The sequence below is a fragment of the Ochotona curzoniae genome, unplaced genomic scaffold, assembly GCF_017591425.1.
Source record: "Ochotona curzoniae isolate NIBS_2020 unplaced genomic scaffold, NIBS_Ocur_1.0 contig_1014, whole genome shotgun sequence".
Lineage (NCBI taxonomy): Eukaryota > Metazoa > Chordata > Mammalia > Lagomorpha > Ochotonidae > Ochotona > Ochotona curzoniae.
In genome coordinates, this window is record NW_024464920.1 from 38,762,589 (window position 1) to 38,782,130 (window position 19,542).

Below are 19,542 nucleotides of genomic sequence, written 5' to 3' on the forward strand. Positions count from 1 at the left end.
ATTCCCACCTCTCCTCAGCCCCTGGCAGCGAATAATCTTCCTAACGCTGTGGGCTTGCCTGTCCGGGATATTTCATATCAATGGAACTGAAGGACATGTGCTCTTCGGTGTCTGGCTCCGCCTCATGTGCTCAAGTTCCATCCATGTTGCCGCAAGTCTCGTGACTTCATTTCTGATGTGCCCTATCAATTTTCCAAAAGACTATCCTTTAAAAAGTGCAAATACTGCATATTCTTTAGCAGAAACTTTTGCTGTGCCTAGAAAAAAAAACCCAACAAGATATTCACTTTAGATATTTGGCTTGACAAGTTACTATTGACATCCCAGGGGAAAAACAAACGTTTTCAAGTGTGATCATCAGAAACTAATGAAGACAAAAAGCTCACAGTTACATACAAGTTATCATCTCAAAGCAGAAAAAATTTTCTCCCAATTTTAGTGAGAAGTGAGCTATAAATTGCATGAATGCATTTTGATTTGTTTTTTCACTTAGTTTAATTCTTGATTATCTACTTAAGTTTTCGTAGTCCTGAGGCTGCACACACGTCTGTCAGACGGCGAGAGATCAGTTAGAAGGAGCCCAAAACTGCAGCTGAGTTTAGACATTAGAGGTGTTCGTCTGCCACATGAGACGGACAGGTGATGCCTTCCAGGAGGCGGAGAGTGGAGCGCACACAGCAGATGCGAGAAAGGTCCCAGCATCCTTGTGCCGAAGAGGGGTGGAGCCAACGAGACTGATGTCCAGACACAGTATAAAAGCCCTGCGTTTCTCCCCAACTGCTTGTCACACCGACCCGCACATCTTTCGACTGCTCGTGGGCTTACTGTCAGCTGGTACCAAAGGCGAGAAAACTCTTTGGAGAGCAACATCTTATTGTGGCCATGCCAGAACCCACTAAGCCAGAGGGTAAGCCTCATCCACAAATTATTTCTGTTCAAAATTTTTACTAGTGCGTGTTTAATTTGGTATTACTTTTCAACCGATATCCAATTCCTTCTATAGATACAGAACCACTGTGACCTAAGGAAATGATCCTTTAAAGAGACCAGAGGGAAAAATACAGCAAGAATATGACGAATTGGAAAATATACAATAGTTGGTTGATAGTATGAAATGATGATTTTTTTTCTTTCAATTGCAAGAAATCCTTAAAGTATAATTTAAGGACATTATTTGCTCCTGTTGCTCAGATTGCATTTTAAAGCATATCTTCTTGAGCTTAAGCACAAATTTTTCACCATGTGTTTGCAATTTGCAGGTGATGCAGGCTTGAAATAATTTCTTAAACCATTGATAAATCTGATCAGTACTTCAAAGAAGAGCTTGTAACATTGCTTTTTGGATTTGTTGTAATTTTCCCCAATATTAGAATATTTTCTGTTTCCCTAAGTGCTTGGGGGAACTTTGCTGCTAAATTCTTGAGCGGAAACAAAACACTGAGTAGGATTCTGTTCTTTAGTGAATTTTATTGCAGATCATTTCAGAATATGGTCCTTTTACTAGAAATATAAGCATATTCCTCATGAGAATATTTCTCTCTAATAAGATTTTTCTTTTCTGTGTAAAAAAGTTACAGTCAATAGCTAAAACTATTAATAGCACCAATAACTTTGGACTAATTATAAAAATAACAAAGTACTAGTAGTACCAGTATGTCGAAATTCATTTTTAACAGAAATATCTTTAAGAATATTTCATTCATATTAGTCTCCACCAGGGCTTACTGACTTTTATTTTTGCTTCTGTGAATAAAAGCACACACACACACACACACAAAGATTAACAGGGAGCGTAAAAATAGTATTGAATCTTGTCATTTTAAAAAATGTTTTTAACTGTTGTTTTGAGGAATCTTGAAAAAGATGCTCTACGTTGAGTTCAAGGTTGAAACACGAACTAAATGATCAAAAGTCTTTTAGATATATTTTTCTTTATGTAATTAAGTAGCCAGTGTTGACAGGCCACGGTGATCAGTTTACAGGTTGGCTTCTCTCCGTGGTGGAGGGCATTGATGGATGAAGTCTTCCACCCAAAATAACCACACCAAATGCATGCATTAATATGGGAACTTAATCCCGACGGTCAGGCACTGCTCAGTGTCCAACCACTGCTAAGTGTCTTCTTGGTAATGCAAATGATTTACATGTGTATGAAGTGTCCCTTTTATTTGATCTATCACTTAATAAGCCTGCTCATCGTCTACATCGATGAAGTGCATTCCATGTTTCCTTGCAATAGATGGAATATTGCTTGAATTATCCTGAACTTAATGGATGAATGAACATTTGCAGTTTTAAAGCTCAATTAAAAATAGCACTAATAAATAAGGCTACACCTATGAAGCTGGTTAAATTATTCAGATTGCCAGATGTGTTTTATATTTTGACAGTCTAATTCATTCCACTTTGAAAGTGGATAGAAGTTCAGAGCTGTAAAAAGAAAAAAAGTTTTAAACTTCATCCTTAACCCTCTCTCTCTCTCTCTCTCTCTCTCTATATATATATATATATATATACATATATATATGTAAAATAAATCAGCAGGGATACAAAAATCACTAGTCTTACTATACAGGGCTGTTTATACTCTGTGTGGGAGTCTCTCCTGCCCCCATCGAAGGCAGTAATTTTATACCCAGAGATTCTTGGTTAGTTTAAATTTGGCTGGTGGGAAGTGAGAGAAAAAAAAAAGAGTTTCTGATATATTTTAAATCCATTGAGGAAGTAGAGAGATTTGCTTTGTTTCCTCAGCAGTAGAACTTATTCCTATAGGAACTGCATGTTGAAGGACTTTCCTTAATGAAATGGTTGCCTTTCAATATTGCGTCTATGGAAAGAGTAAGGATTATGACAGTTCATGAACTGCAGTGGTCCTGGCACCTCGAACTGTGATTCTTTTCTTCTGTGTGAGCGCCCCTCTGAGAGCCAGCCCAAGCAAAGAACACACCGCTTAGTCAATTCTTCTGAGTCATTTGAGATCATCTATAGATACCCTCCCCAAAAGAAGGTTCCCTGAGTGCCCGTGGCTCTTCACTCTTCCCCAGCTGCCAGAGCCATGCCCAGGAAGGAGGTGACCACTTGTTGTGAATCTTGATAGGATACATGGGCTGCTCAGGCCTTCCAAGGATCCAGTAGGTCCTGGCACATCTTCAACAGAGGTTGAGTTTTCAGCACCTGAAGGTGTAAAGAATGTCTCACACAGTTGCTTCCCAACCTGCAGTGGCCTAATTCTGGGAGTTTCATGTTAGGTCTTAAGAGAGTTGGTTCTTCTAACGGGGAGCAGGAAGGACAGGTGTAACTTCAAGGAGGAAATCCAAAGAAGTGATCGGTCAACAGTCCCTATTTAGGGCCTTTAAACCATCCTGGGTGGCTCAGTGAGACCTTTTAAATATTCTTCCCCGCTAAGGAATAACCTGTGTCCATCGGCCTGCTCTCCATTCCCATCAGTTCTGGATGCATTCTTTGCAGAACTATATTATTTATGTTATTTAGTACCATATAGAAGGTCTGTCTTAATGCTTTGAAATAGGGTGGCAACTGAGGGTGAGTCAGCTACTACAATAGGGAAATAGCATGCAGAAGGAAGCCCCAGATTTGGAGGGATGTCATAGAATGCCTTGTTCACATTCTCCTGTATGTCTCCACTCTGAGTTGAGTGGTCACTGTGTTAGCTCCTGGGATTTCCGAGACACGGGCAACAGGACTTCTGAGCACATCCATTGCTCCTGCTTCCTGTGGGCCACCTTGCCCAGGGATTTTTTCTCTTTTTCGGGGCGGGGGGGGGGCGGGGAGAGAGAGAGACTTTATAGACAGAAAATTAGAAAATTGCAACAGTGTTTCCTTTATGGAAGACTCTATTAGTTGGTACAAGTAGCTGTTAAACCCACAAAATGATTACATCAGAAATTTATCTTGGCAATATATAAGGACTAAAGCCAGAAAGCCTCAGCTCTTATTCAATACCCTGAGACAATTAACCCTCAGATTCTATAGAATACAGAAAAATCCTTTCTAAGACATCAAATTAAGGCCTTATGCGGAGTTCTATTTTAGATTGATAAAGTAGCAAGTTTTATCATATCTTATCCAACCTAACTTGTTGGGAAAAGGCAAAGATTCCTCCTTGATGCTTGACTTTCAAAAACCCCTGGGAAAGGAACTATAGTTTTCTCATCTTCCATGTAAGCCTCTTCTTTGAAAATGCAAACATTGAGCAAAACACAGATTGACTAGTGATCAGAATTTTCAGGGGCCATTCTGATACCCAGCGATCAACCACCCCGGTCTTGCTGCCACAGGTCCTCTTGCTGTGTCAGCAGATGGTCTCTGTCTTGGTCATTGTCAATAGGAACAGTTGGAAGCAACTTTTTCTCTTTTCAGACCACCCGGGCTTTCTCTAGGTCTGTCTTCTTCAACCTTCTAGAGGCTTCTGTACACTATGAAGTTCTGTAGTGCCTGAATGCAGAGCAGCAGCCATCACCTCTGCCCTTCTTCTAAGCATCGCTCAGGGCTTAGTCATCATCACAAAAGGAGCCTCCATGATGGGAAACCTCCCTCTCATGTTTACTTTTTGACCTTCAGAATCCACCTGCATGAGACTGGATTTCAGATACCAAAATAAATTTGTCTTTGGAGAGTCACCTTTTCCATAAACCATTGCCTCCATTCCAAATGGTAGAGAGTGGGCAGTGAGAAAAAAGGACAGGAAAGGTGAGCAGGAGGACTTTCTCTAAGAGTTTTTCTCTGGTTCTATGAAGGAACACCATAACGTCTTTTTTGCACCCCCTGATGCCGTCCCACTGCATTGGACATGCGTATTGTGGATCTGAGTGAGCCCTGATCAGAAAGAGTATTAAGGGCCAATGTATGCTTGAGGAGCTTAATACTTGGCAGAATCATTCTTTTTTTCAGTAGCCTGCTTTTATGACTGCTCGTCCTGCACCTGTTAGGAAGATAAATAAAGGCCTGGCCAATTCTTTCCTCTCAAGCGTCCTAAATATATCGCTTTCAAAAAGCTTTGGAAAAACAAATTGTATTCTTGCTTCTCATCCAGTAAGTCTGCAGAGGTTCCAGGCTTTTCACATAGCAGTGAGGTCAGGGTGAGGGAGTCTGTGATACCATCAAAGGTGGTGCTAAGGCCCATGGACTGCTCTGAGGCACCCGAGAGAAAGGAGGAAAAAAAAAATAAAGCATTTGCAAACTTTTATTCTCTCAGTGGCTCATTTTATTTTGGCTATGAGACATAGATTTGAAAAGTTTTTACTTTGTGTTTGTGTTCTATATGAATACACAGTTCTCACAATTTTCTAATTTTGCAGTAAGTTCTAAATAGTCCTGAATTCAACATTCACATTTGTATATACTGCCTGGACTGAAGTCACTTAAAAAAATATATGCTTGAGCACAAAAGTAAATACATAAATGGTCTCTTTAAAAGGTTGAAGAAGGTTTTAGAAAACTTCCATAAACGTACACACTCCCTTTTTAAATGTTAGAGACCTATAGGAGGAAGCTTCTTTGAAAGCATCACTGTTGGTGTTGTGCTCAGGAAGGCATATTTTCATCGTTTTTGCATATCAATTTTTACTGTAGCATGTTTTTAGGCCTTCAATAGACACACAGAGAATAATAAGAATTGTTATTATTAGTTACTGCTTTTTAATCTGCACTGCCCCTAATTCTTAAAAGACTTAAAAATACTCCTTGCAGTCAATGACTTCGCTGGTAATTTTAGATTTTATCCCTAGACACGCTTGAGTGTGCTCAATAGTAAAGGGCAGGACTAAAGTTCTAGCAACCAAAAAAAAGTAGAAAAATTCAAACTGTATGTGTGTACCTGAGAGGACATGGCTGCGACTTTTTTCTTTGTCTTCCGTGTCAGTTCTTTACGGGAAAGCCTCTTTTCTGGAATCCTTGGTTGGATCAGAACAATGCACCCTGGGAAACTCACTAAATAAGCCAAAAAGTAGTTACAAAATCATAGTATTCTGTGATAGGCCGGTTACTCAAGAGCAGTCTTCTAAGGTTTGAGAGTGTAGCATGAAGACATGAGCTGTGAAAAAGAATGAAGACTACCATTGAATTTCCTACTGTGTGCAACCCATTTTATAGGTGGGGAGAAGAGGGGCTAAGCCCTACAAAGACAGCCCCCAGAAATCGCAATGAGGATATTGTCTTGTCGCCCTCAAGTCTGCTCTGACATGACAGGCTTGGTTTCCATGGACAGGGCGTTTTGCGGCCACGCTGAGGATTCACCAGCCAGATTTCAGGATGTTCCCAACTACAGGTTTTTCCACGTATTTCCAGGGTCAAGTTCTAGATCGCTTCGGCATGGAGAGTGAATTGATTGATTTGGCAGAGGGAAAGACCAGGCACTTTCGGGCACAGGTTTATCTTTCTCTCTGTGTTCATAAAAAGCTAACATAATCTGACTTTTATTATGCCTTTCAAGTCTAAATCCACTTTGATAAGACTTTTGGCCTGTTGCACTCCCTTCGGAAGCCTTTTATAGGCCAACCCGGCAAATGGCTAGCAGGATCTAGAAGTGTGTTTGGTAATCTCAGGTATTAGAGCTTATAATTTTGTTTTTTGTGTTTATGTGGACTATGTCTTTTTCTTCTCTGAAATTATCCAAAGTGCTCCCTAATTAACGTCAAGTTTATTTTTAAGTTCCTCAAACAATCTCTGCTATTTTCAGGAAATAGCTTTTGCTGTCTCTAAAATTTCATACATCTTGGCACAGAATGCTCTACTCACAGCTAAAAGTTTGCAAACTTGTATATTCTACATTTTAATTTCTCATGTTTACAGGTAAAGATCTTCAGGATTTTGCTGTGTTTATAGGGTTCCTTTTGCTTTCTCTTTTTGCATAATAGGCCATGGTCATTATTAAACAGATTTTCATAAACAAAAGAGTATATAGTATTCACTGAACATTCTATATAGCTCAAAGTCCAGTTGTACTGTACACTGAGTTTCTTACACTTGGCATGTCTCAGTTTCCTCACCGGTAAAATGTGAGGTACTTAACTCATGGGTCTTCATAAGAATGAACAGAAAAAAACAAGTCAGACAAAACACTCAAAACAGGACTTAACACCAGCAAGACCACAAGCACGTCCCCTCGAAACTCAGAGAAATCCTGCCTGGCGTGGAGTGTTGAATGCTTTACATTTAATATCACCTTTGATTGCCTTTCTATCAATATAAGATACACCACTGCGCTGCCCTTGCTGTGTTCACGTTCACAACACATCTCCCCATTACCATCATTACCATTGTCATCATTACAAGTATTTTGTTTTTACATTTGTAGTAAAGCATCTTTCACTCAAGGAAGCTTAAATCAGAAGAAAAACAACAACAACAAAAAACCCCAACTACACTCCAGGGCTTCCGCCGTGTAGTTCTGGAATGTATCAGAGCCAGCAGAGGGTCTTCAGTGGTCACACACAGGGTGACAAATGGTTGCTTCTTCAATGTCCACTGTGGCCTGTCCTGGAGTGATGAAAGAGTCACCTTGCACAGCTGAGCACGTAACTGTATCTGTCACCAGGGTTATGAGGCTTAGGTTTGTGGGACGCTAAGACTTCTGTCCCTCCAGCTTTTGCCGCTGAAATCTTCCTTGGCCTGATTTTTTTGTTTGTTTATTTGTTTCTGAGAGAATCACATAGAGAACGCTCCACGACCACATATGGATGTGGTGGGTGATGGGTTGAGTGCCACTGTGCCAACTTTATGGCCTCATCTGGCATCAGTCCTTCCTCCGATTTTAAAAGGTCACTCCCTCGGTGTGAGATGCCCAGGAAGGCCTGGGTTCAAGGCCTGTGAACACCTTACCCTACAAGCACATATGCAAGAGATGCAGGCCCTGGAGAAAGGCACCGGGAGGAACCAAGTGGGGAAATGGTTAAAAATCCAAGGGCCTTCTGCAATCATCTCGTTCACTAAAATCTTCAACTTCTTCAGTTTGAGTAAAACATTCCCTTCATCCCATCTGTACCACACCAGACCACGTCTGAGCCTTGTTGAGAGAGAAGTGGGCCTCTCTTAGGAAATGAGCATGTTTTCATCTGGCCTCACGTTAACACTGACAAGCTACTTGTTGCTATGTAATAATAACCATATTTAATCCCCTTCCTGTGTAGAACGACAGCTTGTTCAAACACACAAAATTACAAAGACAAAAAAAAAAAAAATAAAACAAGCTGAGAAGGAGAGAAAACATTAAAGCCCTGTGAATTTAGGGAAATTCCATCAAGCTGAACAATGAGTCACCAAAAATTTGCATAATCAGCACACGATTAGACGGCATCTTCAAGGACTACCAAGGAATCGTTGGAAAAATGAAATTGATTTTGCTGTATAAAGTTTTGAAATAGATGTACACAAGAGGGCCTTCAAAAGTTCTTAGAAAAGGCTTGTCATGAGAAAACCATGTGTGATTTAAAAATATATTTATAAATATATATATTTTGCTCTAACATAAACTTCTCTTTTCATTTCACTTTCCCACAAACTTCCAGAAAGATCCTCCTAACCAGAATGTAAGACACGTCTAGTCTTTGGCAGCTTTTGGTCACAGTGAATAAGTATGGATGAAATCAATTGAATAATTCTGAATCATTGGATTCTCTGCATAGCTGAGACCTGTTGTTTTTCTGGAACCTTGGAGCTTTATTTCAACCAATTTGGACAGAAACATTCCTACAATGTAGTGTACCCCTCGTTGCTTTTAATAAGAAAGTGCCGTGATTATCATTTAACTTTGTCTCTAATTATAGGGACTGAGATGCCCTGAGATGCCCTGAGAACCCAAATGCTTTGCTTTTGTGGCAAATGGTCCCTTGTTAGATTTCTCATGTGAATTTGCGTCTGATTTCTTGTGGCTCTCAGTTTGGCCGCTTGCCTTGTTGGCAGTTTGCTGTCTTCTTCTGTGGCTCTTGCTGTCAGGAGCTGGAGCTGCACCTTTTACTGTCCCTGATCAGCTGGGTTGGGTTTAGGGCCACCTTGCTGTTGAACTAGGAGCTTAAACGTGGCATCTAAGAAGTCACTCACTTTCTGGATCATGCAAATGAATGTTGGCACCGAAGCTTACACATCTCTTAAATGCTACCCCCTTCTGGCCTGCCTCTCTTTAGTTCTAGGACCTGGGTTTACCAAAGACCAAGGGGAGTTATCTCACGATTGAAGGACAGGGACCATTAATGCACAAAGATTAAGGAGTTTGAGAGAAATCCAATTTGCCATGAAAGGGCCCTTTTAATTTGTTTAGTAGCTCTTACCTAGGTAAGTCAGGTTGCGTGACTATTGAACTTCAAACAGAGAAAACAATCTTAAATTACATTTTCTTTTTGTGTTTGTTGTTGTGCACCAATGAAAATAAGTTATTGGCCTAAAAATCAGTTTATGTTTTTTAATTTGATTCATTTATTAATCAAGGCTGCAAATTTTTTTCAACTGTAATCCACTCCATGAACTTTTAAAAAAAAGATTTATCTTTTTTTATTGGAAAGTCAGGTTTTTAGAGAGGAAGAAAGACAGAAAGATCTTCCATCCTTTGGTTCACTCCCTAAGTGGCTACATCGGCCACAGCTGAGCCGATCCAAAGCCAGGAGCCAGAAGCTCTTCCGAGTATCCCATGTGAGCGCAGGGTCCTAAGGTTTGAGGCCATCCTCTACTGTTGTCCCAGGCCTCAAGCAGGGAGCTGGAAGGGAAGCGGAGCAGCCCAGACACGAACTAGAGCCCATGAGGAATCCCAGAGCATGCAAAGTGAAGACTTTAGCCACTAGGCCACTGCGCAGGGCTCTATGAACGTTTTTTATTTTTTGTTTTGTTTTTGTTTTTTAACAAGAGTCACAGACGATGCCCCGAATCTTATTCTAATGAAGCTTTTCAATGAATATCAAATGAATAGCTCCCAAGTTTTTTTTAAATCTCAGACCCATTTGTACTTTTAGGAATTGTTGAAGGATTTAAAGAACAATTGTCTTTGAGGATAAATACTACATACAGTAACAGTAACATGTACATAATATTGTATTATCGACATAAACTATATGTAATTCAACACTTACTGCAGTGGGAATTAAAATTGATAAATCTTTAAAACAACAATGTTTAAAACACAAAAATCTATGAAAGTAGCAAAATGACATTGCTGGTTAATTCTCTACCTGCTGTGCTGGCATCCCATTTGGGCATTGATTCTTATCCTGGCTCTTCCGCTGTTGATTCAACTCCCTGCTAATGGCCTAGGAAAGTATGGGAGAATGACTCTTGCCTTGTCTCTGTGCTCACCAGGGAAACCTAGAAGTTTCTGGCTCCCAGTTTTGGACCAGGCTAGTTCTGGCCATTGCTTCCCTTGGGAGAGTGAATCAGCAGATAGAAGATTTCATTATCTCTCCCCCTCTCTCTTTAACTTTGGCTTTCAAGTAAAATATGCAAATCTTAAAAAAAAAATACATACGCACACATTCCATGAACATTCCAGAACATTGGTGTCACTGCATAATAAGTATTCCCTAGAAATCATCTGATGTACGTGTGTGAGAAAATGTGAACAGAAAGACAAAGAATGTGTTTGACATCATTATGAAAACAAGTTGGTTTTGTTGACTCTCTAAAAAATCTTGAGGGCTTATGGCCATTCCAGACTACACTCTGACAATCGCTATTGAAAATCAATGCTGAACTGCCTCAAAAAAAAATTCTGTAATTTTTTCCAATCCTAAAATATAAAAATATCCAGAGGGGAAGGAGATGAAATAAGCACACAATTATGAACAAATTAAATACTGCTTTAGATCCAAAATCTGTATCTTTGATCTATAAGCAATATGCTTAAGAAAGATACACTGTCCACAGTTATTTGCAAATTCTTCGATGACATTTATACAATCAGAGTTTGTTCAAGCAGTCCTGGTGCCAGCAGTAGCTCCCACTAAGGCAGTTTGCACAGGGCTGTTGGTGAGCAAGGAGCTCCAGGCAGGAGCACGTGCTGAGGACCAAGCCTCTGCAGCCCGGGGGAGGCATGGCTGCGTGCTCCACATGTTTCATCCAGACAGGAGATGCTCTGCTTTATCGCCACACCGTGACAGCTCAGAGGAAGCCAGGTGGTGCCTTCCTCGTCATGATGTTTACAACACAGAAAGCATTCGTGTGCTTCTGTCTCAAATTCAGGATTTATTTCACGAATAAGAAATAATGAGTGGGTATAACATCACTTTCTCCTCCACTGCAGAAGAGCAAGAAGGCTAGTTCCAGAATTGTTTTAATGTACCCCAAAAAGGGACAAAGAGAAAACTGCGAACCCCTAGAATCTTAACACTCAAGAACGACAACTGTGGTTAGATGTTCATTTTCTCCTTTCTGTGTCTTTGTCGTGTATTAATGTGCTGGAATTATGCTCTCCAAAAGCTGAGTGAAGTCACACACAGGGCTGATAAGTTGCCTTTAAGTGGGTCAAGTATATGTTAGCTGAGACAGTGAGCCCATGGGATGCAGACAGCCAGCTTGCTCATGTCATCCTTATGGATATACACTAAACACGGGCAGGTTCATCTCTTAAGACTTCAGATTACTTCCCCCCTCAAGTTACTGATCATGCACCCTGGATCCCTGAAAATAAAAATGGCTTCCATTGGTGAGAGCCAAACCTTTTATGGAGCGACTGGGTTCCTAGCCCAAATGCCACATATGGGATTGTCTCTTTCAGAGCTTCCACCAGTGCCCGTCAATTACAAGGCGCTGGCACAGGCAGTGCAGGCATGCCATTGGTGGCATACCTGTGCTTTTTACAGTAGGTGATCATAGGAAAATCCACCAAAAATAGATCAGGCCCTTTGAGAGCATTTCAGGAGAGGAGAAGTCAAGACCGACTAGAGCTGTGAATTTAAAAGGATCAAAGGGCAGCCGTCCTTGCCTGTGAAAGAAGTGGCTGGCTCAAGTCACCGGTTCAAATCCAGTTCATTTTCAAGTTGTCCATTAAAATATTTCCTTTGAATTTTTTTTTTCAAGGAGCACACTGTTTTTCTTCCTTTCACTCAAACAAGTTTCCACACAGCAGCTTATCTGCCCCATCCTTCAGTATGTTTTCTGACAAAGAGGGATAGGAGGATGGAATTGTCAGGGAGCATAGAAAGCAAACTACCAGAAAGTTCCATAGAATTTGCCCTGCAAAGGCCAGGGGTGCGTTATTCCCAAGAGCCAATACTCCAGTCCTAACTGCTCTCCTGCTCTTGTTAAGAAATGGAAGATATGTGTTGACAGTAAGGAGAAATCTAAATGATAGGGTTTGGGCGAATGCCTCAGAGCCCTCAGCCAGCGGGAGGCAGACCAATGGAAGACATAGTGTTCCCTCTGGGTAACACAGACGAAGAAAGCTGCCCACTGAGTGCCAGCGGATGGTTCTTGATTTCTTGGCAGGAAGGGGAAGGGGCTTTTGTGATGGCAGGAGCCATCTGCCAGTCTACTATATTTATAGAGCACCTGCTGCATGGAATTTGAAAAGGAGGAGGAGAAAGGCCTTGTCCTCAGGATGCTTGTGATCAAAGAAACAAGTCCCCAGCTACTGTATGCCCTCCAACACATGCACAATGTCACTTGAAATGGGAGTGGAACCCGCAAGAACCTGCAAACCCTCAGGGGCCGAGGTTGCCACTCAGAGTGTGATGCCTGGACCAGCATCATCAGCACCACTTGGGAGCCCGATAGCAAAGTGGGCTTTTGAAGGCCGAGGCTGCAGCACCTGCAGCTCAGCGGGGGTCCCTAAGCTCACTGTGCAGTTTACAGCTTTGGGGGGGGAGGCTCTAGAGGGTCCTCATGAGCCTTGACTGATGGCAGGCAACAAAGTGACTTGCGAGTGCGTTGAGACCAATGGCCAGCTTATTTATGCATGAGTTTCTTAAATTCACGATTACACTGTATCTCAGCCATTTTTAGAAGCCCCTAGCCCTTGTGAAATCTACAATGGGAGCTCAATGGATTCCGGCTGATGAATTCTCCTGGCCATAACCCTTGTTCAGTGGGATAATGTGAAAATTGCTCTCAGTGGATGGCCATGACCAAGGCATGCATCTATGTAAGAATATGCTGGTGAGTTTTTGAGCAGTGGGCAAATCTGGGCACAGCAGAATCTGTGGGTGACAAAGGTATGAATCAGAGCAAGAGAGCATTGTGAGCAGTGCCTTCAAGGTAAAAGGGGGTCCCCTGGGGGTCCAGCGGTCTGTGCCAGTTCATTTTCTGTCCACATCACGTGCTGCTTTACCTCCCCCACTCCTGCTTCCCCAGTTGGAACCCTTTGCTTCAAATGCCACGAAAATGACAGAGTTCACTTCCTCTTATCCTTCCTGTCCCACTACAGTGGACTAAGTGATCTATTCATTTACATCATGCAAAATACAATGCATAGAAATTTTCATTGAAACCAATTGTTGCCGCCATTTTGTAGCAGAGGTGGAATGGCCAACCTCCTTTGTCCAGTTCCCAGATGCTTCCCCAAGTCCCCACCCCAGTTCTCAACAGGTTCTAACAGAGTGCATCCCACGGGCCTAGAAATAAGACAAAACCTTACATGTGGCAGGTTCTGCTGTGATTTCCATTTCAGACATGGCCCTCTCCTACATAGGGGGAGTGATGAGAGAACACGACAGAGCAACTCCGTGGCGGGAAGATGCAGAAGTAGCTCAGAGAAGCCCTCCACCCATTCTGCCTGCTGGAGAACATAGGAAGGAAGGTCCTTGCCTGTATTGGAAACCTCTGCTTGGAGTCAGGCCGACTTGGGACAGGATTCGGATGTACCCCACAGGACCTCAGTTCCCAACTGCAAAATGGTCACAATTGTAACACTGATTTCACAGAATTGTAAAAATTAAACACACAAGTAACAGGGAGTCTTCAACAAGTTCATGAAAAACTGCTGTGAAAAAACGATGTATGGGTTTCAAATTATGTTCGCACTAAAATAAAATTGCATTTCAGTGCTGGTTTTTTTTTTTTTCCGAGATTTTTTTTTTTTTCCTGAGGCAGAGAGAGCATACCCACCTCTCTTTTCTGGTTAAGGATGGAGGTGGGGAAGAAAGAATCAAGGGGGCCAGGAAGGTAGTCCAGGCATCCAGGAACACGGTGGCAAGAACGCAACCGCCGGAGCCATCTCTTCTGCTCCCCAGTGTCTGCATTAGCAGGAACACGGAGTCAGGAGCTGGAGCCGGGATTCAAAGGCAGACACTTGAATGTGGGACACAGGTGTCCTAGCTGGCATATTCCTTGGTAGGCCAAATAACTGTCCCTCCATGAGCGTTCCTTTGTACTAGTCCTGCTGGCGTGGATGCTAATAGTGATTATTATTTATTTATGCATTTGCTCTTTCACTAGCTGTAAAATACTGCAAATTCTATGTTGTTTTTTTAAAACAAAAAGTTCTAGCTATCCTGTGTGTGCATGCATATGTACAGTATCCGTACAAATATATACTAATACTACTGAGGAAGAATTAACTTGGTGAACAAAGAATGTGTTAGGATATGCTCCAGAATGCCAGGGGAGTAAGGAAGGGAAACAGAATGGAAAAATGGGAATCTCTGATGGAAATGTTGAAAAGACAAAAATTGCCCAAGTCTAGTGGTGGTCATGATACTGTTCATGACAAGAGCGCTCTTTCTGCCAGGACCTGTCCTGTGCGTTTTACTGAGGATCAGCACCGTAAGAGGCCGTTTATCTTATTTTTCCTATTTTACACGTGAAGAAATTGAGCCTGACAGAGAGTGAGGGATTGCCCAAGATCTCCCGAGTAATAATGTGTAGTCAGGATGCAGCTGTAGGTCTGTCTGACTCAATCACAACAAAAGCAGGTTTTTTGGAGAACTCAGCCTTTTTTTTTTTTTTGGCAGAAGAAAAGTGACAGAGTAAAAAGAGAACAGGTGCCTGGGATAGAGAGACCCGGGGCCATGATGTGAGGATGTGCCTATGACAATGGCTTTGCATCCTAACGTGCTGAAGAGGAGACTCAACCCGTTAGAGAATGGAGACCCTCTGGGGAATAAGAAGAGGAAACACAACTGTAGAACACAGAACTTTCGCAACAGTGGGAACAGAAGACGGTGGGGCAGAGAGAAGCCTGTCTGTGCAGAGAGCCAGGAAGATGTCCTCAGGCACCGGGCGGCAGGGACCCCGTCCAAAAGATAGTATGTCAAAGAAACTGGCTACATGCTCTTGGTATTTTGATATCTGTGGGTGGCAATGTGCTGGCCAAAGCCAAGAGAACACTATTTTATTTCCATTTCTATATACAGATCTTTGGGAATGCAACATATTGACCAACAAGCCTGTCTGCTGGCTAACAATGGTCCCAATGATCCTTTTGGCTGTCAAAGCCACCTAGAGGACTCCATGCTCTCACTCATCTGTGAATCCCCACATCTTGCCATGTTGTCTTCTACCAGCCTGCAAGTTTAACTTTTTTCTCTTTTGGTTCTGTTTCATTTTCCAAGGGCACCACAGCATAGTATAATAATATAGACTATAGTATAGTAGTAGTAATAAATACTACATGTATGCTATATTATATATAAAATGTAGTGATATCATAATATAGACTTTGGTATAGTAATATATACTAGAGTATAGCGATGTATTATACTAAAGTAACATATTCACTTATGCTCATCTGATTCAGTAGAGATGACACCAGGTATGCCAAAATTAGTGATGGCAGAAAATCTTGTGGCATCCTGGTAATCCTGCCTTGCTTTTTTCTGGGTTTCAGTTATGGCACAATCCGTTCATTTTCTGCCTACCTAACTAAAACAGTCCACTCGGCCCTCGCATGGCAATGACGCTGGGCCAGACTGCTTGTCCTCAGGCATTGTTCTTCCTCCTCAGAGAGTGTTATTCAGTTGAGGGGGAAAATGCCAGCCTGGCTCCCAGAATCGCTCAGGGTGCCTGTCCTGCAAATACTTCGCTTCACATGGTATTCAACAATCCAGTGGAAAATTATTGTTAAGCAGAGAGGTAAACTCCCTGCCTTGGAGTTGAGGCAGGCTGTTCCCTCATGTCAGGAACTCCCAGTTCTGGGCACGTCCAGGGAGTCAGCAGGGGAAATTCTACGCTCTTTGGTCATGGGGATGCCTTTCACTACTTGGAAACAGTATTTTCTTTTTCAGCAGATGCTTCTTAAACAGACTTCATAGCCAGACTGCTTCATAATCCTGGATATCCAAGGCCAGGTGTCAAACAAACCTCAAAGCCGGAGCTTTGAAAATGTTTGTGGAGTGTAGGTGGAAATCTACCCCAGGCTTGTACGCATCCAGAAACAACTGTGAGAAGAGGCAGTTGGGTTTCTCAGTGAACAGCAGCTTGCTGGTCATCAAACTCAAGGCTACAAAGCCAGAGGACTTGGAGCTCCCATCTCTCAGGAAGTGAGGGCGGGACAATGTCAGAGATACTGTGGTGCCCTTGGTCCCCGGGGAAAGCAAGTGCATCAACTCCACCCTCAGCTTCCTGTGACTTAGCGCCTTAGGCTGCATGGGATGTGCTGGCCACCTACTGGGTCTTGTTCCATGCTCACAGCAAGCCTAAGAAGAGGGCACTTCAAGGAAGCAAAAGGAAAATTGAATTAAAAGATAACTGAAGCTAATATTTCCATTATTCTGTGTATTTCTAGAAAATGAAGTGCCAGCTCCAGCCCCAGCCCCACCGCCGGAAGGTGAGTCAAAAACCTGCCTCCCACGTTTGGGCTGCAGACACAGAACGTCCGTCCCAGCATGATGTGGCCTTCGTTGATGTCGTGAGCTTTACCCTAACTCCCTCTGACAACTTGGTGGATGAGTCTCATGATCAGTTGCTATTAATGAAAATAATACATTGTGCTTATGTAACCACCTCATGTTAAACCAATTTGGATTTCACTTCATATCCATGAGTGGAATGATTCTTATAAAGCTCTCAAGTTATGTTTTAAAAAATTGCTGTTGTGCTCCAAAGTTCTGATTTTCCACTTGTCATACCAAAGTTTTTCAGCCACCCAGGGGCTGAAGGGTTGGTGAAAAAAATTTTCCTATAGAGTGAAACTCGAGCAAAGCCTAGCTCTTCTTTATGAGAGTTGGGAATGGATCCTACCTCAGCCCCGGAAGGTCAGCAACCCTTTCCCAATTATGTCACCACCTTTCCCAGTGTGAACTATCAAGCAGCACCGGAAACTCTTGAGAACTTTCCAGTTTGGTGGTGGTTGCTCCCGGGGCTCAGCATCACAAGCAATTTCTCAGGTCTTGGTACTCTATTGTCCAGCAGGTGGCAACAATGAGCTGCCAATAAAGACATACCTGGTAGGGAGACCCAGCACCCAGCGAGACATACTACAAGAAGCCTGTTTTTTCCACCTACATGCTCCTGAAACAGAATGCAGAATTGGAAGAGGGACAAGCCCAGTTGGGCTGGTGAACTCGGCCCTATCAAATATCCGCCATGGTGGAAGTTACCCAAATCAAACATGTTTTCCCATGAAGATTCCCAAACACTCTTGTACATCACTCTTCTTCCTTGAGGAGGACAAGAAACTGGCGTCCCGTCAAGAATTAGCCACTCGATATATCCCATGTACACAACTCAACTTTTACCCCTAAGAAGGAGACAGAACTTCTTCCACATCTTTGTAACAGCTGGGTGCTTACATGGTGGGCAAGTTAAAGCGGGAAACTCTAGATAGAAATCATTTTGCCAAAAGCAATGTGTTTGGATTATTTTATTTTATTTTGTGGTGTGTATGTGTGTTTTCTGTTGTTGTTGCTTTTTTTTTTTAAGCAAAATAAGAAATATAATATGGTCTGGATCTGGAGGACAATTATATAAAACACAACCACTGAATGAGAGCGTTAGGCAATGTTAAAGCCACTGCTTCAGTCCCTCAGCTGAGCAGTGTGTGCCTCAGTAATCTGGTTACTTGAATTGCCAATATACTAAAAAACCAAGAGGTGGGCGATCCCCTAGGATTGGCCCCGGCTGAACTAAAGCAACAGCTGAATAAGCTTCAGTCTCTGCTCATCTATCCACATGGACATTGACACGGCCACAAAGCCCATCCGCCCAGGAGTCGGTTCTTCAGGAAAAGTACTTTGAGAAAATCTGACAGATCACAGAAGTTCCTTTTTTCAGCCAAGAAATTTAGTTTTCCAGAATGTCAAAATGTGTGAAACAGCCTCAATGCCTTCGATTGAAGCAGGGCAAGCTTGGGTTTCATTTTCCTTAAGTCCGTGAAGCTAGTGCTGACCCGTGACATTCTTCAGACGGTCTTCCTTGGTGTGGCTCTTCATGCACACGCTGATTTGGGTTGACCCGTAACGAGGACTCTGAGATCTTCCTGGTTATTACAAAGGACTCACCTCTTCCCTTCTTCCTGTTAGATCAGTTGCTGCCCTTGGGCCACTCTGAAGTTCCCCTTCTTGTGTCTGTTTCACATTCCTTGTGCAAGATAGACCTTGCCACACTGCTCAAGTTGCCGTTGGTGGGTTGAGATCTGGATTCGTCAGGGACAAGAGAGAGAGTGCAAACTCATGTGGGAAATTGTTCTTTCCTGGCATATACCACAAGACACATGTGTTTGCAGGTGTTCAAGTACTATGCGTCTGAACAGAGAGAAATGCAGATTAGATGGTTTTGCCTGATAAAACTTGATGTTATTGTTTTCATCCTACACATCTTGCCACTTCATCCAACCCACAAGATTTACGTGTCACACAGTTCCATCCCCTTTGGAACTGCATACGTGGCAGTTAACAATTTTAAGCCTTTCCAAAAAAAAAAAAAATGTCTAGAAATCCAAACTATTGAAACCACTGCATAGGTTAAATGTCTTTAGTAAGTGTGTCCCTTGTCGGGACTTCTAAAATGAAGTGACTCTTATTTTATACTCAATTCTACTGCAGCATGCTATATAAAATGGGCCTAGTCCAGCTGAGTGTATTTTAATAAACATCCATATTGCATGCTTTTGTGTATGCTTTAAAAAAAAAAAACTAAAAAGTCAAGATGTATTCATTGTTTTCATTGAAAGTTTTGTGTGCCTTTAAGTTATAGTTCCCAAATTAATAACTCATATGCACCATGATCGGTTGGAAAGTGGAATCATTTCTTTTCTGTTCTGTTGTTCGTTTTCTCCCCTCTCCCTTTCTCTCTTTGCTCATCCAACAATAAGAGGCTTTGAGACACTTTTAAAAAAATGTGCTTGTACTTTCCACACAGAACCAAACAAAGAGAAGCAGGCGGAAACGGCTCCAGCAAAAGGTGAGTTGGGAGGAGGCAGAATGAGGTTAAATCCAAGCAAATGAGAAGCAGGAAGAGGCCAGTGAGGACTGCCAAGTGGCCCCAAGGACCTGGCATCCTCCTCTCCCGCATCAGTGTGATTAGAATTCTCCCTTTGCATCTTGTGGGCAGGACCTAACTGGCCTGGTGATACATGGTGCTTTGCTCAATTTCCATTACAAGCATTGCTAAAAGGAAAACAACAGTGATCAAAACATCACATGCACTTGTCAAGATGCCAGCAAACTG

General features: G+C 42.3%; 1 protein-coding gene across 3 annotated transcripts in view; it reads left to right on the plus strand.

Moving 5' to 3' along the window:
* The first annotated feature begins 783 nt into the window (after positions 1–783).
* MYBPC1 (myosin binding protein C1) overlaps positions 784–19,542 on the plus strand; it is a 74,980-nt gene continuing 56,221 nt past the window's right edge. Inside the window, exons 1-3 of one of the 3 annotated variants that reach the window (XM_040984248.1) lie at positions 784–907; positions 16,661–16,702; positions 19,234–19,275. In XM_040984248.1, coding sequence (XP_040840182.1) covers positions 883–907; positions 16,661–16,702; positions 19,234–19,275 — 109 coding nt within the window. In that variant the 5' untranslated portion in view covers positions 784–882. The remainder of the gene's footprint in view (positions 908–16,660; positions 16,703–19,233; positions 19,276–19,542) is intronic. The other 2 variants (XM_040984241.1, XM_040984257.1) reach the window with 2 other exon arrangements.